Source organism: Diorhabda carinulata, chromosome 5 (assembly GCF_026250575.1).
Source record: "Diorhabda carinulata isolate Delta chromosome 5, icDioCari1.1, whole genome shotgun sequence".
NCBI classification, from domain to species: Eukaryota; Metazoa; Arthropoda; class Insecta; order Coleoptera; family Chrysomelidae; genus Diorhabda; species Diorhabda carinulata.
Genome location: NC_079464.1, coordinates 16,005,961 through 16,029,958, shown reverse-complemented (window position 1 = coordinate 16,029,958; position 23,998 = coordinate 16,005,961). Strand labels below are relative to the sequence as shown.

Below are 23,998 nucleotides of genomic sequence, written 5' to 3'. Positions count from 1 at the left end.
TAAAATTTTAAATATCAGATTTATCAAGAAAAATTTCAAGTGAACTCATACATCATTCAATTTTACACCAAAAAGGTATCATTGATAAAACTCGATGTTAGGTAGCGTTTTCGGAATATTTTGATTGAACTATGAAGTAATAACCGATGCTGGTATGAAGTTATTTATAATTATTATTAATTAGTAAGCAATATGTGAATTAAAAATTTTTTGTCGCGTAAATGAGACCCCATCGATAAACGAATACTTTTAAAAACATTGGGAGTGAGAGCTTCCGTTTCTTTTCACATTTCACAGAAATCCAATCTAATCAGTAGAAGATCTTGTTTTTCAAGGGTAAATAAATATGGGCACTGAGCTATTGAAAGGCTTAGTATGAAACCAATAACAATTTGAGGATCATGTATTGCAGTTCTGGGACTAAATCTGTTGTTTGTTTCATATTAATCGTTGTCTCTGAGTTTGCCATGGAAAACTATCATTAATTGATAGTTGTGAGGTAGAGTCAATTATAATTACATGAAAACTCTAGAGCAGCTGTTAGGCGTTAGACTGAGAAGTTTGTTAGAAGAAACTTACCAAGTAAAAATATATTTATAAAGAAAATACGACTTCTAATTTAGTTGATCAGAATCCAACATTTAGCATAAGGAATGTGGCAAGACAAACAAATACGTCTCCTTGTAGTACTTGGAGGATACTTGAAGAGCAACAGCTGCATCCTCATCATTACAGACCAGTCCAAGAGCTCTTGTCAGACGAATTACCGGTTAGAGTAGATTTTTGTCAAACATTAGAAGTAAGGACAACTCTCAATCCACATGTCAAAAGAGTATCATATTACCAACACTCTAAAGTTATTGTTTGGGCAGCAGCTTTTGGTAAAAAATAACATACTACTTGGAAATTTGAATGTTAATTTGTACCTGGATTTTTTAAGTAATCAATTATTGAAGATATTACAAGATTTGATGCTAAACGAGCGAAGATATCTATTTTCTATGAATGATAGACCTTCACCGCACTTTGATAGAAGTCATAATGGTTGAGTAACCATTTTCCGAATCGATGGATTGGTAGAGATGCAGAAGCTCCGATTCATTGACCTCCTCGGTCATGTAATTTTAATTCCTTTGGAGTAAATTTGTCTCAACAATTGAAAGACAGAATTCTAGAATTCTATGACCACATAGTTGATTTCCAACCGTTTAGCAGATCAATGGCTTTTTTATGATAAACTTCTATATTCGTGAAAACGGAGGATATTTTGAATATGTATTTATCATTACTTCATACCAGCATCGGTTATTACTTCATTTTTCTTCAACGCCTTCTAACTTGAATACGGATGGCATTTCAAAAATTTTTTACTAAGCAAACCCCCAATGTTTTTCAGTTTTCTATCTATCCTAGACATGGGATCACTTTTGTTTGAAGCATTCTGTATAGCGTTAGTGCATTCACCGAACGGTGGGGATGAATTTCACCCCACGATAGTAGTTGAAGATTAAATAACAACTATAACCAATTTTAACTGGACAATCTAACTAGATTTGCTACCAAGTCAACGGTTTTGAGTTAAGTTTAAAACTTCTGTCAGTGCTACCAACTTTAGCGGAAATATTTCAAGCCTTTTTCATTGTATCTAAGTAACATATCAATGTCATGTGACTAACTTGCCAAAAATCGATTTGTATTCATCAATGTAATCTCCTTCAAGAGCAATATAATCATTCCAATGCTTCTCCAACTGCCGTGCTTGTAGAAGGAATTGTCTTTTGCCTTGAAATAAGCTTCTGTTTCAGCAGTTGCTTCATTTAAGCTGAATTTCTTACCGAAGATAATTTTTTTATATCACCGAATAGTCTGTAATGGATGAGGAAGCAATTGGAATTGTTGCATTGTCTTGGTAAAACAGTCGTTTTTTCTTTTCTTGATATCTGCATTCAAACGATCCAATAACTCTGTGTAGTATTCGCTATTGATTGTTTCTCCTTTTTGGAGATAGTCGATGAACAATATTTCATGCCCATCCCAAAATACTGAAGCCATAACCTTCCTATCTAATTAATGTACCTTTGGACGCTGCAGTCCACTCAGATGATCTTTTTGATTCCGGATTGAAGTGACGGATCCATATTTCATCTATTGTCACATGAATTTTTTTGTTTTGTTTTGAATCAATTATTTCGAAAATAACAAATGTATCTTCACTTAAATGGCTGTCACTTTTTTCTGACCAATTGAAATGTCATGAAATTCCTCACAAAGTCTTTCGAAAGTTGGTACTTCACGGATACATGGATTTGAAAATGGCACCACTATCTGTGTATCAGTCACACGACTTATTAACCATATTTTCCTTATATCATTATATAATTTGAACCATTCAATTATGAGAAATACAAATGATTAGTGAAATAGCAATAAAAAGTGAACAAAATGATGAAAATATTATCTAATTTAAGCTAATAGTAATCCCTCTAACGCCAGTGCATTGATACAAATGTTTTTATATAACGATAATCAAGCTCATTAATTTTTTTTGTGATTTATTGGAACTTAAACTGTTATTTAATCGTAAAACCAATAGATTTTAAAATAAAATTTGTATCTTCATCGAATCAAATGAAATATAATTTTGTGGGAAGCAAAACAATAATCATTAACTCCAATTTTGAAAAAATATTTCGTAATACTAAATAATAAATTTCGTAATACTAAATAAATTCAATTATTTAATCTCTAATAAAACAGAGATATAGATATATCCAGATCCAATTGAGGATTGCATTTTCTTATCTTTATATTTACTGCAGTCGAAGTGGGATGTAAATAATTTATCTAATGGAAATATAATCTTAGTCAGAGCGATAAGAAATACTTATTTGAAGTTTTGAAGAGTAATAGTCGCATCTGCATTGTTTTTATATCAAGAAATTTTAATTTACGTTTTTTATTCATCCAATCACATGTATTCATTATATAAAGTAGAAATGGTGGAGGTCTTCCATCACGTAACTAATACATCAGCACAATATTCAATAAATCAAATAAAAATTACTGTGAACTCAGTAGAAATAATTGTTATCACTAATATTCCAAAGGTCGGCTTTTTACGAATTGGTATTTGGAAAGAACTTTCAACTTTTCAAATTGCTTGTATTTTATATACAGGATGTTCCGGGATTTGATGCGAAAAATTCAGGAGTGGGTAGATGACGTGAAAATAATTCTGTAACAGACACTTTTTGTTTAATTTGATTAGATTTATGGTTCAAGATAATAACGGGTGGGGCAATAAAATGTGAATTTATTAAGTATAGGCTAAAAAAATGAATACACCAGGTATCGTTGAAATAAAGGATATGACGAATTAAATGGAGTTAATTTTTCAAAAATAATAACATCTAAATGACGGCTCTTTAGATAACGGCACTCCTCTAAACGCGAACGCAGATTTGTGAAAACCCTTGTCAATGAATCTGGGGTGATTACTGCTATTTCCTGACGAATATTTTCCTTTATCTCACTGATGTCCCTCGGATTGTTCATTTAGACTTTATGTTTAAGATGTCCTCACAAAAGAAAATCAAAAGGCGTCAAGTCGGGCTACGTGGGGGCCACCTCTTTTGGAAATTAGTCTTGCAGAAAACATCTGTCTCACAGCCGCTATTGAGTCATTTGATATTTGACAGATCGCTCTGTCTTGTTGGAACTAAGTTCTCGTATTCGCTATTATTGATCTAACAAGTTTTGGAGTAAAATATCTCTCTAACATCGCAACATAGCGGTCGGTGTTAACGGTGATGTTTCGTCCTCGTGAATCTTCGAAGAAGAAAGAGCCAATAATTCCTTTGCTTGAGATTGCTGCCCATACCGTTACTTTCGGAATTTGCAGTGGTTTTTGATGTTTTATTTCTCGATTTTTTTCGGTCCAATAACGACAATTTTGTTGGTTTACGAACCCATTTAAATGAAAATAAGCCTCATATGAAAAAAGGACGTTGCCAACAGTGGAGAATCGACTAAGCATCTCTTCAGTAAGTGTCAAACCTACTCCAAAGTCGGTATCTTTCAATTCCTGTGTTAACTGGAGCTAATAAGAAATGAAGTTCAAGATTCAACTCAAAAGTTCGCTCTAAACTTCGTCGCGACAAGTTTAAAGCCGCCGATCGCTTCCGAGTAGACATATGCGGATTTTCTCGTACTGACTTCTTCACCCATCAATATTGTCTGTGGTCCTAGACGTTCTTGGATGACCTTTTCTGGTGGTTTAAGCGTAGAACATTCTTGTCAAGACGTATGGACGACATAGACTTGAAAAAATTCGACAAAGCTTTTATCAATTTTTATTTTGTAATATTAAAAGTACAACTGTTACCATTATTTATTTGGAGAGAAGAAGAAATTAAATTACTATTTGTACTTGAATTGGCAACATTTGACGAGTTTAAAGAAATAACATCATCTATAGTTGTATTAGTACTTATTGGATTGTTGGTAGGATCGTGAACATTTACAATGTTGCTTGAAGTCGAACTAGTTTTTGCGTTCAAATTTTCACTGCGGTGTTGGATTTCCACCTACCTTGTTTCTTTATTTCAGTGATATCACCACTGGAATCCACTAATAGAGACGCTGAAGAACGTCGAAATGTATTCTCAGTGTAGTTTTTTGGATTAGGTAAATTCAGTTATGTTGCGATAAGCGAGGGAATTTTTGAAAAGGTATTGATACCTACAACTTGGGCTTTGCATTTTCCGTTTCTATACTGCAATGTTTTGACATTTGTGGGTCGTTGGTTTTTATATTTTTCATAAATGTTTACCAAGTGAATAGTGAATCGACGTTGAACATGGGTTTTTGTATCAGGTACTGTGATAATTAAAACATTTCCGGTATTATTGATATCGTTACACTTCATTTTATATAATTACTCCTTCTGCAGAGCTTTTGCGATTCCGAATATTGAAGCGATCTGAAAGATGTTACAAATAATATCTAAGCTTACATTGAAATTTTTAGCTGTGAAAATGTTTTAGATGTTTTGGGTATATATCCAACTGATTTATTTCTCAAATATGCAATGATTTTTGAGTATTTACTGATGTCTACGTCATTATTTACTATTAGGGTGCCTTTCAGTTTTGAATAATTTACCAAAGTGTTGAAAATGTACACATTTTGGATATCATTTCAAAGTAAGCTCTTTCTGTGGAGCTGTTTATGCCTTTTTTAGTAAACCACTCCACAAAAGAGTTATATACTTTCAAATACTGTTCCCTGGATTTCTCAGGAAGATGATTCATAGTCGCTGCAGTTGACGATTCAACAACATCTTTTGGTGTGGAGTTTGAACGTTCTTCACTATTACTCTCCATACGGTCCTTTTTTTGACGATTTTTGACCGATTCAAATGTTACATTCTTCATAAATGCAATATGTCCAATCTAGATTTGGAAAAATTTCATTAATTTCACCTGTTTTTAATTTTAAATGCGAACGGTCACGAGTCTACGTTGTTTACCTTTTATTATTTATATATAATCGTTATTCCAAAAAGTGTGAAAATACCATTGTGTCATATAATTGTTGATCTAAATGCATTAATTACTATGATAATAACAATAAAGTAATATGAACTGATAAAAAATAATTCTAATTCAATTTTTTAAAATTGATTCAATGAAAAAATTTGTATGAAACAAATTGTAGACAATTTAATTATAAATAAAATTGCTCTTCTCAGTGATATTGATACAGTTGATAATTTTTAAGATAAATTACAAATAATGATTCAGAACACAGAAATGCCTATGTAACGCATGAGTCAGAGAAATACGGCTATAATTGAAGGTAAGCGCCCTAAATTAACAATTAAAATAGAAGGTATCATAAGCTGATTCCTTCTGGACTATTGACAAACTAAGGAACGCTTGAAGATCATCTATAGCAAAAAGTGAGTTCTGGATATGACCTCAGTAGGAAAATTTGCAACAGAATCTACAGTTTAAAAAGAAATGATGCCCGAAATGATTATTAGTTCAGTCTTTATTTCGAAGACAATATCATACAATCACAAATGGAGAGAATTGTGGAAATCAGTAGTAGAACGATCAGAAAGTGTCAGGGATTTCATCTTTTATAGAGCTTTTTCTTCTATTTTTTCAAATCTTGTCTCATAAAACTGAAACCTCTTTCCAAAATATCATAGTTTGCAAAACGCTATACGAGACATGGTGTTTCTTACTTCTACATACATTCTCTTCTTCGAATTATAAGTGGACAGAGTTTGGTTCCATTTCGTTTTTTCATTTTACAATAAAGTACCATTAGTATTTAGTGTTTTAAGTACGAAATGACCTACTTTTGATTTTTCTACTCTTAAGTTCAGTAACCCATATATGACCTTGCTCCTATTTTCAAAATTTCATGCTTATCTGATTACTAATGATAAAGTTTGTCATAAAAAATCTCAATCGAAGCCAATAACCGATTATTGATTCAAAAACACGTATATTGATCTATAAAAACTACTAATGGTTTTTGGGCGGTGTATTTCAAAAGAAGGTATCAACACATTCCAAGAAAATAAGAAGAAGTGAATTGAAGTATTAAGTGCGATTTGAGGTAAGTATCTATTTCTTATCATTATAAATTATTCGATTTTTATGGGCACGCCGAACAATCTGGTCTATTAAAATTTCGATTCGACCTTCGCATGCCATTTTTTAGACATTTTATAGGCTTCTAGTTTAGACATAATTTTTCCATTTCATCAATAGTTATTCCCTTGCAGCTCAGGTTTATAACTCATATGTAGTTGCTAAGGAGAAGATCTGGAAAAAAGTGTTGTTGCGATTTACGAGGTCTGGCTATTAAATAACGAGACGCCTAGAGGGCGCCCTAGATACGTGGGTTGAAAAACGAGTAGTGCTTTGGATATCTAGATATATTGTCTATGCATATCACAAAATACGTTTCCGTCACTATTATAGTATTTGTGTAGTAGCGGTTTGAAGCGAACGTGTTTTTTCTCGTGCCGAAAACCACGTGTGACAAGAAATAGGAACAACGCATAGGCCCTCGCCAAAGAAGGCTTCCAACACTGCTTAGATCAATGAAAAAAAGGTGTGTGGCGATGAGAGGGGAATATAGTGAAGAAGAGCATTTCGAATGCAAAAAAATTTTTTTTATTAAAACCCTTTTTCGTAACCTCGGTATTTTCAAGTTGATCCAATTATATACAGAAATATTTACCTGTTTGCTCCTTTTCCTTAATAATTTTGCTGAGTTTGGTTCAATCGGAACCTTGCTTGTGAGAAAAGGGCTTGCATCTTCCTCTTATAGTTCCACGATATTCTAGCATGTTGACATGATCATCTACCATAATTCTTGCTCTAGCTCTAGCTTGCTTATTCTATTTTTTGCTATCACTGAACGTTCATTAAATAATAATGAGCCTGTTGCAACTGTACCATAGTAGCCAGATTCAATAGAACTAACTTATCTCAAGTAAGTACTATGATCATGACTAAAAATAACGATTTTTACTATTATTACGATTAACATGCTCCCTGATGATTTGGACCTCGAATTTTCTAGATTTATGAAAGCACTAACTAGTCTAGTATCCACTTCTTTTTCCCTCAGGTGTATTAAAAATAAACTCTGGTCCACTAAGTATATCTGCAAAGAACTTTCTTTTCTTTATCTCACCTGAAGAAATTTTTGGTTTGTGTCTTCTAAAACTACGTGAAACTGTACAGAAAAATTTATCAAAACAATAAAAGCTGCCTAGGATATTTATTATAATAGGAGACAATTATCGTGATGTTTCTAAAGAAACATGGTCCATTGTTCTATTGTGAATGATCTAATGATCTAAGAATGAAGGCTTCTTCATTGAGCATAATCTCTACTTCACCTGATTACATTAAAAATTACTTTGTTAATGTACACAGAAATTTATCAAGCTCTAAACTCCTTGTCATGATCCGCTTCCATATCTTCCTGATGCTAATGCTAACTTACACAGTTTCTTCTTTATACCCTAATGTGAGAATGATTAACTATCAAATTTCACTATTCTTCACTCTCGCATAATTTTCTTATTAGTATTAAAATTCATTCATCCATTAGATTGTAAATTGTCCAATACGGGTATATAAAGTAAATAGATCGTTTACCCCACCGCCGTCATTTTGATGTAGATAAACTATTTTCTTAAATTGCCTAATAGGTGCTCGAATCTATTTTTAGAACACTTACGGAAAGGGAAAGATCCTTATTATTGGTTATATATTCTATGAATAACTCGAATGCTAATCATTCATTATCAGTTGAGTATAATCACAAAAAACTGATAATGCCAGTTGTATTCCAAAGTTATGGAACAATGAAATAATATTCGTGGGAGTACTTTTTATATTGTGTGAAATTTTTGTTAAGTATTTGCACGAATTATTACAAAAGAGCTATTTAGATTAGGATATGACCACAAAAAAGTAAGAGAGATACGATTTATTTTACTTCACTTTTTCCAAGGCTAAATATCTACTCCAAAATTCTTGCTTTGCTGCTTTTATTCAAAGAATCATTGATTGGATGAATAATCAATTTGTTAAATCATCATTTGTAATAAACAGGTCTGCTGAATCGACAAATTTCACAATTATGGATATTGAATAAGCTTTTATTAGCTTCATTTATGAGCTTGCTTGAAACTCTCCTTTAGACTTAGAGCGAGTGACTTATTACTGTTAGTATATCCCACCATTTTAATTACTTTCATTAACAAAACAAGGTTAAGCCGTAAACCTCCGGATTCGTTGGTCGTGGGTTTAGATCTCGTACACATTGTAAAAAAAATGTTTTCTGTAAATTTCTTTCAGCAATTATCACTGCAAATTTTCTAAGTAGAACTTTTTTCTAATAAAAAAATAAAATTTTCCCAAGTCTTTTCATCTCAAATATGTAGCAGTACTCAATCAATCAAATGATTTGTAATTTTATTACAATTTTCAAAATAGAGCTATAAATTTCCCTTAAATTATTTGAGTCTTTTCTATAATTTATAGCATTCAAGATCTTATGAATGTGAACCATTTCTAAAAACTCTCTTTTTCGTGTTTTAGATTCTTTTTCAAGAATTTTTGAATCTTTATAATTGAATTTATATTTTGATTATATTTTTTATGATATTTTATCGTATTGATGACCTCTTAATCTATTTTCTAAATACTGAGATGTCTGCCCTATGTAGATACAAGCGAAGTGAGTGTCCTTGATTCTTCCAGGGCATTTGATATTTCAAATTACAAAATATCAATAGCAGTTATTCATTTTATTGGATTTAGTAAATCCGGAATTTGCCCTCCTTAGATGTTACATTTCAGATGAATCTCAACAGGTTATGTAATTTGAATCATGTCTAATAATTTGACGATACGACAAGATGTCCCTCAAGGGAGCAATATAGGTGCCCTTTCATATACACCACAGACTTAAATTCTATTGTAACAGAAGAATTTTCTGATGTACAGTCGGAGTTAGACGAGCACGATGAAGAATTTCAATGTGTTACAGAAAATGTAGAGCCTAAATTGTTTACTCAGGTCGAGCTTAACGACTTAGTTATGGATCTGGGCTTAACAGAAGAAAAAGCTGAACTACTTAGCTCTAGGCTAAAAGAAAATAACTTGTTGGCGGCTGGAACTAGCGTTCATGTGTATAGGAAGAGAGAACAGCAATTTTCAAAGTATTTTGAACAAGAGGGTGATTTGGTGTACTGCTCAGACATTCCTGGTCTAATAAGTGAGTTTGGAATTGAGTACAAAAAAAAAAAGACTGAAGGCTGTTTATTGATTCATTCAAAAATAGTTTGGAGGATGTTTTATTACACAACGGTAACGTGTATGCTTCTGTACCTGTCGGTCATTCTGTACATATGAAAGAGAACTACGAAAATCTAGAAATAGCGTCAAATAAAATCGGTTATTCTGCACATGGTTGGATGTTATGTGGTGATTTAAAAGTAACGTGTATGCTTCTTGGTTAGCAACGTGGTTTTACCACGTTTCCATGTTTCCTGTGTGAATGGGACAGTAGAGCTAGGAATCAACATTGGTACAAACAGAACTGGCTTGTTAGAGAGTCTTTAAAGCCTGGCGAAAAGAACATTCTACTCAAAAGTCTTGTAGACCCAAAAAACGTGCTCCTACCACCACTACATATTAAGTTAGGCCTCATGAAATAGTTTTTGCCTTGTTTCAAATATCTCTGTCAGAAATTTCCACACTTTTCAAAAGTTAAATTGAAAGAAGGCGTTCTTGTCGAACCTGATATCAGAAAAATAAAGTTTGACGTTAACTTCTAATCCACAATGACCTCAAATGAAAAAGAACCTTCAAGCAAGTTGTCACCAAGTTCTTGGGAAATGCAAAAAAAACCAGAATATGAGTCTATTGTTGCCAACATGATAAAAAAGTTTGAAGAGTTAGGATATTCGATGAGCCTGAAAGTTCACTTTTTTAAGAGCCACCTCGATTACTTCCCCGACAATTTAAGAAATGTTAGTGAGGAGCAACGTGAGCGTTTACAACAGGATGTTAGAGTAATGGAAAAACGTTACCAGAGCCTCTGATTGGTAATTTCACCGGGAAGTTGAGCAAGCGAATCCTCGCAGAAAAACTTGCACAAGAAGTTTCAAAGAAAAAAGGGAAAGAAAATATAGACAAATTCCAGTTGACAAGTAAATCTTATATTATCATACTACATTAGATTACTGTAAATACAAACCATTTTTATGATGTAACATATTGTTTCATTGTTTTCCTTATATACTTTACAGGGGTATTAGATTAGTATTAGGGGTATTATTAGTATTAGATGATAATAAAATACAAATTGCTTAGAAATTATAGGTGATGGCCTTGTTGGCCTTCATATGCATTAAGTGTACAGTTTTCAAATTAATGTGCTACGTGGAGCACCTAACTTTTTATTTTTGAAGAAGTTCAAGGTCGAAATAGTAGGTATTGCTATCACTCTGGAATAATTCATTGATGGAAATGTTTGCTATTCTCTCGCTTCTCTTCTCTCTTCTCCCTTCAAGAGTCGTTTGTGAGACGTCCTATAAATTGTTAAAGACTAATTTAACTATGTTCATTTATCAACAGCTGGAGTAATTAATTTCCTACGATAAAACTTCTGAAAATATCATTCTTTATCTCAAGTTTATGGAAAGAAATATCGCAAGTTGATTTGGATATTCAACTATTTTTTTTTAATCTTGAATGTATTGCGGTGAAAGAAGTGGAAACGTTTTTTATAAGAACCAAATGTGACAAAATAGATGAATATAGAAAATAGGGGGAGGATTTGATAATTATTCAGGTATGAAGAAGAGAACGATTGTGAACAAACAGTTTGCCAAAAGTTACTTCCCATGTAACTGTAGTGCGATTAAGTGATGAAGATTGAACATTACATATATTAGAATTAACTGAACTCGAAAATAATATTTCTCGGGTGACAATTGAGGGAAAAGGTATATACCGTACGAGTCTGCATCCAAAACATTTGATAATTTAAAAAATACAATTATCAAACAGTACCTCACATTACGGGCCATAATATTGAGAGGTATGTTAAAAAAATGTTATTTGTGTCTTATTTTGTTTCGAAATTCAAACACAAGTATTCAGAAAATAAAGCCAGAAATTAAATACAAACACTTATCAACAAAAAAAAACAAGCAAAACCGTATTAGTGATATAGTAAAAATACGTATTTATTTCAAAATTGCGTCTTTTTGGCGATGAAACATATTTTTCTAGAAAAAACATTATTATCAACACAAAAATACAAAAAAATATCAACTGAACAGAAGTTATAAAATATTAGTACAAAATTTTAACTAAACATCAACTGAAAAGCTTAACCCAAAATCTCAACCTAAAATACAAGTATATACAGTGAAAGGAATGCTGATTTCACAAATGGTTATTTTATAAAAGATCAATAATTCCCAGATTTCACGAATCCTACTGACTGTGCTAATTAATTACGTGTTTTCGTGATAGAAAAATGTTTTTAAAAATAAATAACAACTTTATCAACACAAAAATACAATAAAATATTAACTGAACAAAAGTTACAATATCTTCTTACCATATCTTAATTAAAATCTCAATTAAAAAGTTTAACTTAAGATATATACTAAAATCGTGACCCAAAATGGTGATTTTACAAATGATTATTTTCTAAAAGATTAACAATTTCCAGGTCCATCCTGAAAAACAACGGAGTTGTTTGTCGTATCCAATTAAATTTCTTCTATCTTGTTTGGTTTCATGTTCATCAAGTTCTTTCTATATTTACTTAGAAGATACAGGTCTCTTAATGCAATCAGGATGATGATTATCATGGCCGTACCAAGTGTACCAAATATTTCCTTGATGTTTCTTCCAGATTTTGGTCTCTGCTGATTTTGATTTCTTCTGGACTTCTTCCTCCACTGTAGAGTAGGTTTTCAGGATGCGCACTTTAGTGTTGAAACACTGAGATCACAAGGTTTTTTATATCGACGCAATGCGTGAAGTTCTTTCCAAGACTCACACGAATCCTACTGACTGCGCCAATTAATTACGTGTTTTTGCGATAAAAAAATATTTTTAAAAACAAATAACAACTTTATCAGCACAAAAATACAAATTTGCGCCAAAATCTTGACCCAAAATCAAAATCTAAATCTAAAAAATTTATATGATAAAATCTCTGCTGATTTTTATTTCCTCTAGACTTCTTCCTTCACTAAAGAGTAGGTTTTCAGGATTTGCACTTGATCGCTGAAACACTGAGATCACAGAAAGTTTTTTATCGACACGTTGCATAGAAATTCTTTCCAAAATCCGCACGATTCCTACCGACTGCGCCAATTAATTACGTACCTCATTAACTGTGCGTCCCACCACTCACAATCACACTGTCTGAAGTGCTTTTGATATAACCAAGTTATCATACTCTGATGATAAACTTTTCCCCCCAGAAATCACGAGCAATTGGGTGTTGCATATCAACTGCTGTTACGCTATCATTTTTGTAACATCCATCATCTTACGTCTGCTTTATTCTCGGTAAAATTACAAGCGTCATGGAAGGAGTGCATCTCAAAATCGATTTAACTTATACAAACAATAATAACAAGAATTCTGTCGGAGATTTTTGTCAAAGACCTCTATATTTATTAAAAACGCCTGGAAATATGACTGGGAGTATAAAAAAAACTTACTTTGAAAGAAAATGAGAATTTTACGAGCAATAATTCTAAAACCATCAGTTTCAATACTTTATTATGAGATCCAAAACACAAATCGATACTCCCAAGTTGATTATTCCATTACGAAATTTTGATTTTTTGTTTCAGATTAAGCTCAAATTGATGAAGTCAATGGAGATTTAGTTATGAATAAATTCATGAGAATTTCGTTATTTCTCTGCATATTTCAAAGTGGAATTTGTATAAGTAGCATACATAAATTGGTCACAAATATAAATGATATAACACACGTTTTGTCATTTGAATGTCAACTAGCTTTGAAAATCTTCGTTGATCGTTTGAATCAAACTGACATAAAGGACGATGAGATGTGGGCACTGCAGAGTAAGTGAATACACATAATCATTTTATACTTTAAATTATCTTGAATACATAGTAGACACTTAAAAATGGGAAAAGCTATTTCATATTTGAACAGGATGATACCTTAGATTTCCCAACTGAAAACTCTTCTTCATGACGAGGTATTCGGAGAAAGTTCAAATATATAACTAGTAGTGGTACTAGAAAATTCACTGACTTATCATATGGTTGCATTTTTAAATCCGAAGCAATACACAAATCGAAAGCAAGAAGAAGTCCTGATGAACAGATATGTCGAAACATATCTGTTCATCACAAACCCCAAAAATTTAAGCCAAATGTGAACACAATAATGACAAAGAATTATTAAGATTTTATAGTGGACTAGGCACACGTGAAGCTTTCTTGTGCAAGAAGACACTACTACAGAAGAGTTGTTAATTTAGAAAAAAAAAATGTTTCATTAACTAGTTTGATCGAGTCAAACATACAAAACTTTTTCAATGTTCCAAAGAACACGTGAATTAAGAAGTGATTGTGATTAAATGCATTGAAAATTTCTATCCAAATGTAGTTATTAAAGATATGTGTGGTCGACGTGAGAGAAAATACTTGTATTGATTACCATTGTACACTCTCAGACTCACCATAAATGTCATTTATTTGACTTTTCCACGTACACATTACTAATTAATTTGTAATTACCTATTATCTTGAGAAATGATTCTATTACATCCGTGTTAACAAAGTATCAATCATTTTCTACAGTTAACTCATGCGGCAATGGAGCATCTAATTTTTTTATATATTCATCCTTCTACAAATGAATCAAAAAAGCTTGATTCAACTGTGAAAATTGCACCCAGCTGGATCGAATGTACTGTGAAAATAGGGAAATCCTTCTCATAATCACATCATGTGTTGTAATAACCAAATTATTATTCATTTGCAAAGAAGCGTGTAAGGAAAAATCAACTAGTTATCGAAATAAATTGCGAATGGTTTTTGTTTTAGTGTTGGACGCTTCTTCTAAAGTACCAGTAGGCCTCCTTTCTTATAATTTTGGAGAAATGGGAGATTTCAAGCAATGTATAGAAATAGTATCGACGAAAGATAATATTGGAGGAAAATATTGTCTTGGTCAAGTAATTGTAAATAGTTCTGGTATTGATAATCAATCAGTATACGTTCAGAATCATGTAAGTAAAACATGTCAAAGACATTAATAGGAAAATTTCAATTTATATCGAAAAATTCTCAGTTTATCATATACGATCTCCAACAAGAAAGGTCTATTTGGTTCCATTCGTTTTTCAGGATGTTCCAAAGATGTGAAATGGAAGTAGGACAGTGCTTACTTACTTTCCCGTCAAATTTATCCCACAAAAACTCAACTCTTCCTTTCCAGTTCTTTCCAATACTCTTTGCAGAGCTTGGAGGAATGTTTGGAATTGCTGGAAGATAAAATTACGGATCGGGCGATGGCCAGAACGTACTAATCCATAAAACACTCTTCATACGTCCAATTTTTACTTAGTTAGCCCTCTGCCACCATTACATTTTTTTACGTCTTAACAGAGTATTCTTAACTGCCAGAAAACAGATAACTAGATTAATTAATCTGAGCTACTATCTCTGGACTCGTGAGTCGTCAATCACTTTTACTGATCAATGCATCACGTTTATCTTCAATGATTGTGATTATTTCTACCTATACTATGAACACTTGCGATTTATGTGTTCCTCTCGATAGTTCTTCGGTTTCACCTATTTCAAAACTTGCACGTCTGAATTTTCGAGAACGAAATCAATTGGTGTACGAACTTAACAAAAAAAATGTATTGGTCTAAAAAGTATGAATCAAAGCACGTTTTTGTGTCACACAGGCTTAAGAAGGAATAAAATACAATCATAAACACCAAAGAAATGATTCACAGTTGAAAAATAATGAACAAATCAGTTGGTACTTGTTGTACTATTGTTACAAATTTTCTAACTCACCGCTACAATATACAATGATGGTCCCAGAAGAGCTTGGCCCAACAAAGAAAGCACGAAAATTTTTGGGAAAAAATATATTCATTTTTCAACGTAATTTCCTTTAAGATCTATCCACTTTTCCCAGCGATGTACAATAAGTTCATTGACAATTTTATATAAGGAATCGTTAAGCCCCTAAAAATAGGCATTAACTTCCGAAATCACCTCTTCATTGGAAAATCTTTGATCACCGAGCCATTTTTTCAAGTCTGGGAATAGAAAATGATCCAAGGGGGTTAAATCTGACGAAAAATATATAGGAGGTAGCAATTTAAACTACAATTCCTAATTTTGGCAATTGCAATAACGGTTATTTGAGCTGGTGCATTGTCTTGATGAAACAGCACTTTCTTTTTAGCCAAAACTGTCGTTTTTGTTTGATATCTTCGTTAAAATGCTGCAATAAGTTCGCATGATACTTGCCATTGATATATTTTTCTTTTTCAATTATCTTTTTTTTAACCTTTGTTAACAATATGAAAAAAAAGTCACCGTGGTTTATCTCAAAATATAATGGATGGATAATGGGGTGAGTAAAAACATTTGACAGGTAGTGTATTCGCGATCGAATTCATTACTACCACACCCATTTGATGTAACGAAAATTCAAAAGCTTCTTATTTTAAAATTATTCACAACCATAGAGGGTATTCCAGAATGATGTGCAATATCAAACTCATAATTTTTCTATTAAAGACTTTACATTTAATTGCTAGACACTTAAAATAATATATGTGATGAGTTATATGGGGTTTTTAAAAAGTTATAACCGATTTTCCATGAATATCCTTACAAGTTCAATACCCTGTACAATGTAAGAGAAGTTCAAGAATGAAAATCTGTTGCGACAAATGGATTTAAGCGGTAATAAAAATTTTGAGAAATTATTCATTTTGTTGATAATCATTGAATCTGATACACGGCGAATCAAAATAATGGTACAATATTTCCTTGGTTTCTTCAATTATATTGGGTGGATGTGAATATTGAAAAGTACCAACAACATACTAATATCAAGCATCATCCAGTTCGTTCGCAAGACATGGTGTAGGCGAACGCGTCCGGGCATGTTGAAACATGTCGTTAGAAGATTGTGGCGGACTCCGTGCGTTATTGAAGGAATTTATCCAGTCCTATAAAAATGAGGTTTGCTTGAGAAATGAGAAAAATGAAGATTATCACGACTGCAACAAGAAAAATACTGAGTACGATAGGCTAATTATTAAATACAACTACGTGATTTTCTTTCCTTTTTGCACAAAACAAGCCAGACAAGCGCAAGTACTTCATCGTCTTTCACATATATACATATATACTGGCCATTATTTGTCAAAAACTGATATTTAACAATGACATGACATAACAATACGTACATTCTTTTTTGGATTTGGCGGTTTGGTACATTTAGACAAAAAAGAATTTCACTAGTGATGTAATGATTGATATTATTTGGATATTGGGAAAATGCAGCAAAAACCTCTCAATATTAGCAAGAGTATATGTCTTCCTGAAAGAAGGCAACCTACAAAAGAAAACTCGGAGAGATTGATGGAGCGCTTCAATCTAAGGGGTTTAGTTAATTATGAAAAGCATGAACGATTAAAATTTTATGACAGAAGAAAATGAAACAAGAATCCTTGACGAAAACAAAATAAATCCTCACCACTTTTACTTCCAACACAAATAAGCTGAAGTTGATTTTGAAGGAAGACCAGCATTCAATAAGTGGGTTTTACCAAAATTTGATTAACAGAGTGACTTTTTCGACTATTTTCTGTTTGGAAATGGAGCCACGTTCAATAAAAATGTTTTTTTTTTAACAGGCAAAACTCTTACTAATATTCATCAACTAATCCATATCACATAGAGACGCACAGTCAATTTACATGGTCATCGAATGTTTGGAGAGATATTGTTGGTGAATATTTGATAGGACCATAATTTTTTGGGAAACATTTGGATCTATTCAGATTTTCTACTAAACCTCTTTCATTGTAACAAGTTCCATTTGGTACACGTCAAATGAACGATTTCCTGAGAGACGAATCGAAAGAAATGGTCTAGTAAAGTGGCTACCAAGGTAACCAGGTATCAATAAAATGGAGTCATTTTTCTGAGGTCACATTAAGAATGAAGTGTAAAAAAAACCGGCGTCCATAAGGGATGATATGAAATGTAGAATATGGAATGAATTTCGGAATATTTGCTTTGTACTGCGAGTTTTTCGAGCATTTATATATGTCTATAGGGGTCAGTTCGAACACCTATCAACTAAGGTGATTCCAAATATGCAATAAAATATGAAGTGTTCCAAGTAACGAGACATTTAACTTTGATATGGCACACCTTGTTTGATTGTGAATAATTTCATAATGTGACGACTAAAGGCTAATGATGGCTGTAATCTTTCAAATTGATATCGAAAAGGACAAAGGAGGCATTGAAGTTAATCCCAATTATCAATCATTCTGTATGTTTAGGTACTGTAAACTCTACTGGTTACAAATAAGATCTCATCATTTTCTGTTATGCTTTTTGTTCAATATTTCTTTTTGCATCAAGATTCTCATTGATATAACATCAAAGGTATATTCAATGGGTTTTATTTCTTTTTATTTTTTTGAGGCACTATAAAGACGAGTATTTTCATTACCAAGGTCTACCATTTTTTTAGAGGTACATCAAAAGTTTATTGTCCAAAGTATCCGGGGGTATACATATGATTGGAAATCCCACATGGGCGTTATGTCTGCCAAGTAATTGTTCTGATTTAGATGCGATCGCAATAATGAACAGTTCAAGAGGCTTAGGAATTAGTATATCATCTGTCTCTTGCCAAACAATTGAAGACGTTTATCCACCATTGGATAGAGATGCTCTCATTGGAATGTGAGTAATCAATTTAATTTTTCATATCCAGATAATTCAACATTCATAGTTATACCATATATTTTTACTTGAAAAACTATAAAAAGTACAAAAGGGTTCGATTCATAAAAGTAGTTTAACATGGCATGTTTTGGCGAAGCGTTAATAGAACCAAATTACACGACAAACGTAGTGATCTTCACTTGTTTTCTCAATAAAATTAAGTCTTTGTCAAACCAGCTGGTGATTCGAGAGAAACCGTTCCATTATTTGAATTCAATATAATATTTCGTTTGGTATCGACTTCTGACAGTAGCGGTTCGTTTTGTATTAGATGCATTTGATATTCACTTCAATTGGTATTTTTGGATTTTATTATTATTGACTATTAAAGTTCATTTAGGATTATTATTTTCGGGTGACTATTTGAGGTATATAGCACAGTATCGAATAAACTGGGGGGCTATCTCTGGGGCCACAACGGACTTACCGAGGAAATTTTAGGCTTTCCTAAAATATGTTTGGTTTGCTGCCCACTGGGTCTTACACTATAAAATCAATACAATAATCACTCGGATATTATTTGAAAGAATCAATCCTACCAATTGAAAACGTGTCATCAGCACAGGTATAAAACAAGATATGGAAGCAAAATTTACACCATGCAATCCACAAGTGACATGATAGACGACAGTCTACAGTAGCAGACTGACATTAGAACAGATTTATTTTCTATAAAACAAAAGTTTTGGATGGCTGAATAGAATATTTATAAGTAATTAACATGGTCTTTGTATGTAAAGCTATACCCTTTAGTTATGAATTTACGTAAATAATAAGAGTTTTATCTCTATTTAGTATTAGAAATCACATAGTTCTTAAGCTACTAGAGCATCCTTCTCTAGCACAACTTCTTCATGTTTTATCAGGAATAGAAATTAGGCGGTGGCCTTATTTGATATCATCCGAAATTTTGTATAGAGACAGACTAAACTTGGAAATGGAGGGTTTTCCTGTAAATTTCGAGTCCGTTTTAAGCCGTGATAAATGAACTTTACTTTACCACTATTTGTTGGACCTAATACCGTTGCGATAAGTAGAAATAGACCTGTCCAATAAATCGCTACCTCCCATATTAGTATTATAGCGTTCAATGAGAAAAGAGCGATCTACTGATATATTTTCTTACATTGTGAATACCGCTTCACATGCCCAAGGTGGTGGTCTTATTTCATATCATCAGTAATTCTGTATACATACATACTGAACTTGGAAGTGGAGGGTCTTCCTGTAGTTTTCGGGTCCATTTTAAACCGTGATGAATGAACTTGACCTTTGGTTCTTCTGAAATGAATCAAAGAGTTTGGTGAGTTTTTTCGAACCCACGAATACTCCTCCACTATTTTTTGGACATAACACCGTTGCGATAAGTAAAAATAAATATGTCCAATAAATCGCTACCTCCCATATTAATATTATAGCGTTCAATGAGGAAGGAGCGATCCACTAATATATTTTTTTACTTTGTGAATACAGCTTTATTTGTCCAATTAGATTTAATTTATAGCAATTTGAGGCGGCGGTAACAACATTGTTATCTGCCCATTCAACAATGATTATGACATGATCCTTGTTAATAGCCGAAACATAAGTGCCACAATTTTCTTTTGCATATTCTTTTTATTGTGAAAAATTGTTATTTGTTCAATTTTTTGCTATTGTTCTCATTCTCTAGAGTAGTTTCTTTCTCCAATTGCCGTAATCTAAATGTTTCATTTAGTGAACTTTCAATCTTGAACGTTCTTTCTTCTCGTTCACACTAAATCTTCTTCAAGTAATTAAACAAATTTCTAATCATTAATTATATTTTTTAGATCGATTTTATGTTTATTAATATCACTGGTGATTGTTTCCACGGCATTCGACTTATATTTTTTATATGTAGGTGAAAGTAAGTATTTGATTTGAAAATTTTCCAAAATAATCAGTAATAATTATCATAAAAACAAAATATAACACTATACCAAAGAATGGAATGAGTTTTTATTCTCTTAGTGGTCAGTTTTTGTAACTAGTAGATTTGACAAAAATCCGGAAAGAATGAAAAAACTTGACACTAAAAAACTAGTGAGGCATGTTCCAAATTACAATTGGCCACATTCCATGAAAATATTTCATTTAAATTTTTGAGGACTTGTACTAATTTCATATCACACTTTATAGGTCGGGATAGATCAATTTGTGCATTCTCTGTATTCTCCAATGGTAAGAAATTGTTCTCAATTTCGAAGCGAGCCTCTAATTTGTCCTGTCTTGATGGAATCAGAGTGATCAGTATGTTTTGGATAATTATTTTACACACGCACTCAGTTTATACTTCAGGACCAGTTTTCAATTCTAAAGATGTAGTTGAGGTGAGTATGATTTGAAATTATATGGAAGATTGCCATTTTATTTATGTAGGTTATGAATTCATATACTTCAATCCTTGATCTAGTAGTATAAATGATTTTGGACGAATTTTTTGATTTTTGTCTTCAAGATTCAACACACATCAGAGGCGTTTGGAGAGCAGGAAATGTGACGATTTACCTCTATACCAAGTTGAATCTCTGAGGAGAAAAATTTATTTCTTTGTATACTCGTTGATGTTTTTACACTGAATAAAACTATTGAATGCATTTAGTTGATAAGGGGTGAATCAACGCATCTTCTGAAATTCCCCAGAGCACAGTATTTGGGCCACTATCATTTTTAATATCTATAAATATCATTGTTTTAGGATTATGTTCTAATGTTCTCCTTTACGCTGATATAGAACATTGCTGACTGCCACTTCCTTCAGCTTTCCAAAGTGTAATACTTTATCTTTCACCAGAAAACTTGACCCCATTCTTCTCAATTATTGCATTTATAAAAATGTGCTTAAAACCTCTGTATGATTCAAAGATCTTGGTGTTACATTTAACAGTGAATTGAACTTTGTTGAGCATATTGATGTTATCCTTGGTGGAGCCTCCAGGAACCTTGATTTCGTACTGAGAAACTCTAGGCAGTTTTTCGAAGTTGAAACCGTATCTTTACTTCTTAATGCTTTCCTTTTTTCTAAACTAGAAATAATATTCATAGAAAGTAAGTTGAATCAAACACAAGGAATACCTCACAACAAACTGCTAGAACGCTTTATCTTGAACGATCTAGCCACTAGACGTATGTGTACAATTGTTTACTTGTACTTTACAACGTTAATTGTTCAATCGTTAACTTCAATGTATGTCTTTTCCACCTTTTAATTGGCCCTTGGGCTGTAGGGTGATGTAAATAAATAAATGAATAAAAATGAAGAGTATGCAAGCTGGTTGAGGAGTTTGATCAATTTGGAACGGAAGCGAACACGAAAATACATTTCTCAAGCCTTATCAGCGCAGTTTTAGTGAATCAAGTCGCATTTTTTGCACCGATTCATAATTTTAGATGAAATAACTCACCGCTATATTCCCGAGAAGACAAACCAATCAAAAGAGTGGATGACAGAGTGATTGCGACGTTTTTTTGGGGGGTAGTCTTAAGATGGTGTTCATCAAATTTTGCAACTGAAAATTGGTGAGAGTATGTGAGAACAGGTGAAAAACGGTGTTAATATTATCATAAACAAGTTTGGTTGAAAACATTTTTTAATTTTTCAAGATGAATACGACTGTCACTTGTACAAATGAAAAATTCCGTTGACACTAACATCATGTGATAAGAATTCTAGAAACTCATGATTTTGCGTCGGAAAAAATTGATTTTTTCACCCCACATCCTTCATCTAACTCTTTCGCAAAGATCTCACATAAAATGATGTAGAAGTATACTTTGAAGCTAATAAATAGTTTATAAAAAAATTGATTTTAAAATCGATAATGAATCTGCGTGCATAACGCGCATGAATTTGAGTTGAGTAGCGGGAACTGGTTGTTTTATAGGTTAGGCTTCAACTCACATCAATCAATGTTCCACGAAATGGTTCGATACCTGATCGCAACAAAAGCTGCAATACGGAAAGAAATCACAGCTATTTCCAACGAGACATTGTCAATAGTAATGGAAAACTTCGAAGAAACACTTTGATGTGTATCGACGCGGAATGACGCCATTTGTCTGAAGTAATTTTATGAAAGTGATAAGTTCACTATAAACAGTCCATGTGATATTCCAATGAACAAAGTCATTAATTAAATTATCGAAACATTGTATTCATGTGATTCCATTTTGTGTGTAATTAAAATAAAACAAATTATACTGGTTTGAAATTCATGCGTTCTTTTTGCACCACCTTGTACAAAAAATTGATTTTAAAATCGATAATAAATCTCGTTTTTCCTCTTTTTATTGAGCTCACCCTGTTCAAGATCAATTCATCGGATAACCAATTTTTTACTACGATTTGATAATGAATTTGAAAAAACAAGAAAAGTTGAGACTACAGAACCATTGAAATGATACTTGACGATTTGTTTCAGATCACTTAAAACTTTTCGATATCAGTTTTCAATTGTTAATAAAATACATAATAATTTTCTATACTCTTTCAAATTTTAAATACTTCAAAAAACATTATCGATGATAATATTTCTTTGATTTGGTTTCAGTTTGCTAATTCGCTGGTGAGCATGGTTTTCATCAATGGAGACTTAGCTTGTGACACTTTTTTAATGGTCGGGGGCACCCTAGTTACGTATGTGTTCTTTAAAACGAACGCGATGCCTATCTTGAACCTAAGGGTTATACTCAGACATTACCTTCATCGATACGTCCGGTTAGTATTATATTTTATTGATTGCATGAACATTTTATATGGAACTTCGACTAATAGAGCAAGAGCCTACGACGGCCAGAACTTATTTTATAAAAGCTGTGTATGTCTTCAACACAGCTAAGAATGACCCCCTACTATCAAGTTCCGATTGTGGTTACTTGGACAGGTAAAAGTTAGTAAATATGTATAAACTACCTTCAATTCTTTAAAGTATAAACTCCAATTTTTTATATTTTCTTCAGGATATATGTAGAAATTACGTTATCCATTGCCGGACACTTACATATAGTTGCCAGACACATTGAAAATCCACTTTAGGTGCAAGCTCGAAGTAGCAACAATCAACGTTCAGTATTTGATATTTGTGCAGTTATTGTGTGAAATGAAAGTGAAATTTTATTTAGTAAAGGTAAACTAATATCGTTCTTATAGGAAACATTGAAAAAATGTATTGGAAATCCGAATAAAACATAACCTGAAATATAAAATCTAATAAGGTAGAAAAATTCAAGAGAATCAAATCCAAAATGATTTATTTGGACGCATGCTGGGTAACTCAATGGATGTGGAAATGGATGGAAAGATTTTATCCTAGTGTCGTTGTCGATGTGCCATTTGGATGGAGCCATTTGCAAGACAGA

At 32.5% G+C, this 23,998-nt stretch overlaps 1 protein-coding gene across 6 annotated transcripts in view; it reads left to right on the top strand.

Annotated features, from left to right (window-relative positions):
* Positions 1-23,998, top strand: part of LOC130893819 (nose resistant to fluoxetine protein 6-like) — a 35,113-nt gene that overhangs the window by 690 nt on the left and 10,425 nt on the right. For 2 of the 6 annotated variants that reach the window (XM_057800222.1, XM_057800216.1), the window contains exons 2-7: positions 13,433-13,669; positions 14,663-14,847; positions 18,363-18,577; positions 20,431-20,507; positions 20,780-20,970; positions 23,191-23,357. In XM_057800222.1, the coding sequence (XP_057656205.1) occupies positions 13,471-13,669; positions 14,663-14,847; positions 18,363-18,577; positions 20,431-20,507; positions 20,780-20,970; positions 23,191-23,357 (1,034 nt within the window). In that variant the 5' untranslated portion in view covers positions 13,433-13,470. Of the gene's footprint in view, positions 1-8,340; positions 8,511-11,274; positions 11,650-13,432; positions 13,670-14,662; positions 14,848-18,362; positions 18,578-20,430; positions 20,508-20,779; positions 20,971-23,190; positions 23,358-23,998 lie in introns of those variants that run through there. The other 4 variants (XM_057800218.1, XM_057800221.1, XM_057800219.1 and 1 more) reach the window with 4 other exon arrangements.